At 37.2% G+C, this 6,489-nt stretch overlaps 1 protein-coding gene across 1 annotated transcript; it reads left to right on the top strand.

The window, feature by feature from the left end:
• Window positions 1-325: 325 nt before the first annotated feature.
• On the top strand, window positions 326-5,213 carry LOC146722061 (uncharacterized). Its single transcript, XM_085485557.1, has 2 exons — window positions 326-370; window positions 3,363-5,213. The coding sequence occupies exons 1-2, from the start codon at window positions 326-328 to the stop codon at window positions 5,211-5,213; spliced, it is 1,896 nt and encodes a 631-aa protein (XP_085341683.1).
• The last annotated feature ends 1,276 nt before the right edge of the window (window positions 5,214-6,489 follow it).

Below are 6,489 nucleotides of genomic sequence, written 5' to 3'. Positions count from 1 at the left end.
GGGGTGCTTGATTATCGTGAGTCCCCTTGCCTCTCACGTCGGTGTGCCTGATTATCGTAAGTCCCCTTGCCTCTCACGTCGGGGTGCTTGATTACCGTGAGTCCATTGTCCGTGCCATTATTGGTCAGATGTTAATCCTCAGTGGTATAGGCCAATAGATCATCAAAATCGATGGAGTATTGTGGTGTGGTGCGGCATTGTAAATGGTTATTTGATTGGACCTTATTTTTTTGAAGAAAACGTTGATAGACACAGTTACTTATCGTTGCTAAGAGATCACTTACCAGGCTTATTAGAAGATGTTGACTTAGCAACAAGAGCAAGAATGTGGCTTCAACAAGATGGTGCTGCACCGCATTATGCACTCATTGTACGTGCCTTTTTAAATGCCAGTTACAATGACAGATGGATTGGACGAAGGGGTCCAGTTGAATGGCCTCCTTGCTCACCAGATCTGACGTCGCCCGATTTCTTTTTATGGGGATACTTGAAAAATGTTGTTTTTGCTGAACGACCAACCACAAGAGATGATTTTATGGACCGCATTCGTAGAGCTTGTGCAGCCATTCCTAGAGCTACCCTGCTTAGAACTGTGGATAGTTTTCAAAACAGATTGCAGTTATGTCTCGAAGCCAACGGAAGTAATTTTGAACAATTACTCCGTGGGTAATTCATTTAAATTACAGTGTCAGTGAGAGGCAAGGGGACTCACGATAATCAAGCACCCCGACGTGAGAGGCAAGGGAACTCACGATAATCAAGCACCCCGACGTGAGAGGCAAGGGGACTCACGATAATCAGGCACCCCGACGTGAAAGGCAAGGGGACTCACGATAATCAGGCACCCCGACGTGAGAGACAAGGAGACTCACAATAATCAAGCACCCCGACGTGAGAGGCAAGGGGACTCACGATAATCAAGCACCCCGACGTGAGAGGCAAGGGGACTCACGATAATCAAGCACCCCGACGTGAGAGGCAAGGACACTCACGATAATCAAGCACCCCGACGTGAGAGGCAAGGGGACTCACGATAATCAGACACCCCGACGTGAAAGGCAAGGGGACTCACGATAATCAGGCACCCCGACGTGAGAGACAAGGGGACTCACGATAATCAAGCACCCCGACGTGAGAGGCAAGGGGACTCACGATAATCAAGCACCCCGACGTGAGAGGCAAGGGGACTCACGATAATCAGGCACCCCGACGTGAGAGGCAAGGGGACTCACGATAATCAGGCACCCCGACGTGAGAGGCAAGGGGACTCACGATAATCAGGCACCCCGACGTGAGAGGCAAGGGAACTCACGATAATCAAGCACCCCGACGTGAGAGGCAAGGGGACTCACAATAATCAAGCACCCTAAAGGAAACAGAACTTACTACGTCCACGTCGTTGTTTCCGGGTAACGCTAAAAGTAAGATGAAAGTGCTTTTGACCTTGATATGACCTTCAAAAGGTCAGGTCGAAAAACTAATAAATCTTTATGCTCATGTAAAAAGTGCCATTGTTTAAGAGTCCATTGTCAAGAAACGGATTCTGCGGTCAAAAATATGGTTTACTAATAAAAAAATGCGTTATGAACCTCAAACAACCTTGAAAATTGACCTCAAGGTCAAGCTAGTCAAAGTAATTTACACTTTTACAATTCATTGACTTTGTTTAAGCATTATGCACATTTGTGTTACCCAGAAAACCACGTCATTTCAGAAAAAGTACACCAGATCGTGTTTCAGGCATTTCACCTTCATTTTTGACCTTTCCAAGGTCGCAAAAACAATTTTTTTATAAGACAAGTTTGATGTAAAATTTTCCGCTCTTTCAAAATCCGCAGTCAAAAATAGGGTGTTCAATTTAAAAAAACCATCGTGACCTTGAAATAACCTTCAAAATTGACCTCAAGGTCAAAACCAATGGTACAATTGAATGACCCCCTCTGTCCTGGTCAACTTTTATCTAAACCATTTTTTTGTAGATACCGTAATTTGGAAGATATTCGGGTCCATAGATTAAAATGACTCACCCTGTATATATTGTATATACTATAATAATAATAAAAAGAAAAATAATGTCAATATTATAAACATACCTATTTTATTGTTCATAATTGCACTATTTTTTTCTTTTTTTCTTTATTTATTCTTTATCCTTTTTTGACTCTTTTATATTGTATGTTTAATTTCCTTTGCATTTATCCTTTGCATGTGTATCCTTTGTATGCATCAATTTAAATTAAATATATGATGTGTTAACTTAACTGAAAATAATAAAGACCCAGCTAGCCAAGGGTGATAAAATCACGTTTCGTTAAAGCTTTTCGGCAAAGTTTGCTTTAATTTTAACAACAATTTTCTGGCAAACATTTGCCTTGCTTCGTCTTGTCTAAATATTTCGAACAAATTAACGGCAAAACTTTTCGTTATATAATGCTGCAATTAACAGAGAAAAGTTTGTTCGTAAATTTTACTTATAGAAGAGAGCAAATGATGGTATCATGGTGAAATACAAACTTTACGTCAGTAATAGCAAATCTTGTGATACACGATATAAAGCAAATTTGTGACAAAAACAGAGCAAATCTTGCCATGCACGGTATAACAAACAATTTACGAAAAAAATAGAGCAAAGTTAACTCTGATACGATAAGACGCAATATTTATGCAAATAACAGAGCAAACCTTGTTGTGCATGGCGTGATAGCAAATTTGTGGCAAAAATAGAGCAAAGATTTGTTCTGGCATGATGAGACGCAAAATTTACGCAAATAACAGAGCAAACCTTGCCGTGCATGGCGTAGTCATGTGTCACATACGTTTGCGCGCTTTTAATGCGCGCTACTACGCTTGCGCGAATTTTTGTCCTGTAACCTCCAGCACTGTTCCCGCGTTCTTCTGAATTCAACCACCGTGAGTGCTACCATACGTGCCGCAAGGTTATCACAGAGGTTATAATTCTAGAAGCTTCCCACATTTTTGAGACGAGCTTCCAAGTTCTAAGTGCCGCAAGGTATCGCAGAGGATAAGAAGATTTTTCAGGCGAGTATGAAATCAGTTAAATATTCTGTTTCGCGTAAATCTTTCCACTGGTTGTCTGCGAGACAACGAAGGCGAATTACTTTGGAAATTAAAAATACTTTACATTCAAATGTTTCACAAGATCCTGTTACGCACAAACAGTTGGATAATGCTGCTTCCTTTCACGTTGCTGATTCTTTTCGGACAGACAATGAAGTTTCTTTTACGGACAATATTGCTAATAATATTTACAATATTACAGATACCAATAATATCGATAATGCGAATATATTGTCTAATAGTAATGGTAATGACAGTGAAGATTCCACTTCCTCATCTCTCAGATTTCTTCCATTGAAGAAACATTTCAAGATCGTTTAGCCGCGTGTTTTGTCAATAATAATTTTACACATGTTCAAAGTAATAATATTTTATCTGTTCTTCGAACACACACATGCTTCTCTTCGTTACCAAAAGATGTTAGAACTCTTTTAAAAACTCCACGAACACCTGTTGTTGTATCTGAAGTAGACCCAGGAAAATATATTTATTTCTCTCTTGAGGCAGAAATTGTTAAAACATTATCATGTCTTCCTTCGGCATCTGTACCATATGAATTAGAAATCGATTTTAATACAGATGGATGTAGTTTAGATAGAGTAGGAAGTAATCACATCTGGCCAATTCAATGTAGACTTGCAAATGTTAAATATACAAGGCCAATAGTAATTGGAATATATAGTGGCGTTGAAAAACCACATGATCCTAACTTATTTTTTGAAAAATTTGTTACCGATGTTAACAATATAATAAGTAACGGTGGTATAGATTTTGCTAGTAATAAGATACCAATACGTTTAAGATGTTTTATAGCCGATGCACCAGCTCGTGCTTTTGTTCTTAATCACAGAGGTCATACATCTGGAAATCCTTGTTCAAAGTGCAAAGTTTCTGGCTTGCGATGTGAAGGCAGATATACATTTGGTGGTATTAATCATCTTCTTCGAACAAATGAAGAATATCTAAAATGTATAGATGAAGATCATCACAAAGATGGCAAAAGTCCATTGTCAATGTTACCCATAGGTATGGTTTCACAAGTTCCCTTTGAATATATGCATCTAGTATGTTTGGGCGTTATGAAGAAACTTTTATCTGCATGGATATGTGGTAAATATACACGTTTCTCAAAATTACCAGCAAGATCCATTGCTGTAATATCTCAAAGATTAGATAATCTTAAATCATATTGTCCATCAGATTTTGCAAGACGTCCTAGAACAATTAATCAATTTTCTAAATACAAGGCTACAGAATTTCGTCAATTTTTGTTGTATACAGGTCCAGTAGTAACATACGGTCTTCTGAATCAACAAGTATATACTCATTTTTTGTTTTTGCATACTGCCATAAGAATATTGATTTCTACTTCGCCATCACAAGCATATTTAAACTTTGCTGAGATTGCTCTACAAAAATTTGTTTCGCGATGTGAGAATCTGTATGGTTCAGCATTCATTTCATATAATGTGCATGGTCTTCTTCATCTCACAAATGACGTGAGACAATTAGGTCCTCTTGATTCATTTTCTGCTTTTCCTTATGAAAATAATATGCCACTTTTCAGAAAATATTGTAGAAAATCTAATTTTCCTCTTCAACAATTTTCCAATAGAATATCAGAGATGGAAGCTTGTGAAACAAATTTGCATCATAGTCAAACTTATTTTTCCAAACTCACTGATTCTTCTACGCAAGTATTTTCAGCGCATAATAAAGGTCCTCTTCCACCTAATATTAATCAAAACAACTGTCAGTATCGGAAATTGATATTCAACAGAATTTTGCTGAGTTTGAATACACGAGATAATTGCTGTATTTTACATGACGGATCAATTTGCCTCATTGTCAATATCTTCATGGACAAAACCAAATATTATCTGGTTGTAAAAAAATTTCAAAAGGTAGATTCATTTTATGATATTGGCATTTTGTCCTCAGCACTTCAAATTTTTAAGTGTTCTGCAATAAGTAATGACATTTTTTGTATCCAAGTAAATGAGGTACGCTTTAAATGTTATAAAATGCCTTATTGGAGTGGTTCATCAATAGGTAACAGTAGTAGTGATGAAAATGAGTCAGAAGTTAGCAATGAGTATGTAGTTAGTGCAATTGTACATACAGATGATCTGTAAAAAAATAAAAACGTTTATAGCTGTTCTCTTAGATATAATTTACAGGAAGAAGAATAATCTTCAGGATGACTAACAGAATACAGGTTAGTATAATTGAGTCATATAATTTTCACTCAGTTTAATTATAATGGCAATAATAACTGAATTCTTCAAATATTTTAGATGCTCTCTATATTTCTGCGCTTAAGGAAAATAAAAACAGGAATCATACTTAAAACAAATACAAATGTAATTACGTAAGTTATATGATTATTCATTTGCTTTTTCTGTCGTTTAATTTGCTATTTTCTGATATTCTTGCATAAAATAATATATAATTTTTTAATTTTTTCTAGGAACTGTTTTGCATGTATTGATTTTCTTTAATGCTCTATATATGCTCCAACTACTGGTGACTTCTGATTTCCTTTGAGAATAATATTTAAATATATATATATATGTATACTTTTTTATTTCACTTTATTGGGTGCTTTCCATTCAATGACACAAATCTAAGGTCTGTTTTTTTAGCTGTACCAGTTCAAAGTTTATTTTTTTACTCCACATTGGAAAGGAAAAGATAAACTCTGAACTAGTGCAGCTAAAAAAACAGACCTTAGATTTGTATCGACTTGTGTCACTAAAAATAGAAAGTACTTATTATTAATTCCATATATATATATATATATATATATTAGGAGACGCGGTAGTGTCTCCGGCCATGTTCAAACCCTAAAAGACCTTAAAAGACACTACAAGTCTCCTTATCCTGCACCATCAAAGTCCATTTTTTGGAAGTATAGAACTACTAAAATATAAAAAATTTTGAATTGCACGTAATATAACCTGAAAGGCGGCATCGCCACGAGTAATTTGAGCCAAGAAGGAATAAAATCGGTCAAGCCGTTCTGGAGATACAAGCGGTCAAAAAGTGACGTTTTTCATGAAAAATGAAGTAACGTCGTCTTCTTCTTCTTCTCTGTCCGCGTCCGCTGACGTCATCAGGATTATATATATATATAAATCTATTCTCACACCTTTCACTCACACCTCCCTCAACTTCCACCCACCCCTTTCCCTACCCACATACCGCCCACCCCCACCCCCACCACCACTCCCACCCCTCTTTTGCCCTAACTCACCTTCTTTCGCCTCTTTCACCCTCTTTCGTCCTCTCTCATCCTCTGTTGTCCTCTTTCACCCTCTTTCACCCTCTTTCGTCCTCTTTCACCCTCTTTCGTCCTCTTTCGTCCTCTTCACCATCTTTCGCCTCTTTCACCCTCTTTCGTCCTCTTTC

Source organism: Nylanderia fulva, unplaced genomic scaffold (genome assembly GCF_048542155.1).
Source record: "Nylanderia fulva isolate GAGA-0341 unplaced genomic scaffold, ASM4854215v1 Scaffold377, whole genome shotgun sequence".
Classification (NCBI taxonomy): Eukaryota; Metazoa; Arthropoda; class Insecta; order Hymenoptera; family Formicidae; genus Nylanderia; species Nylanderia fulva.
The sequence above is the reverse complement of the archived record's forward strand: the minus strand, read 5'-3'. Positions and strand labels throughout refer to the sequence as shown.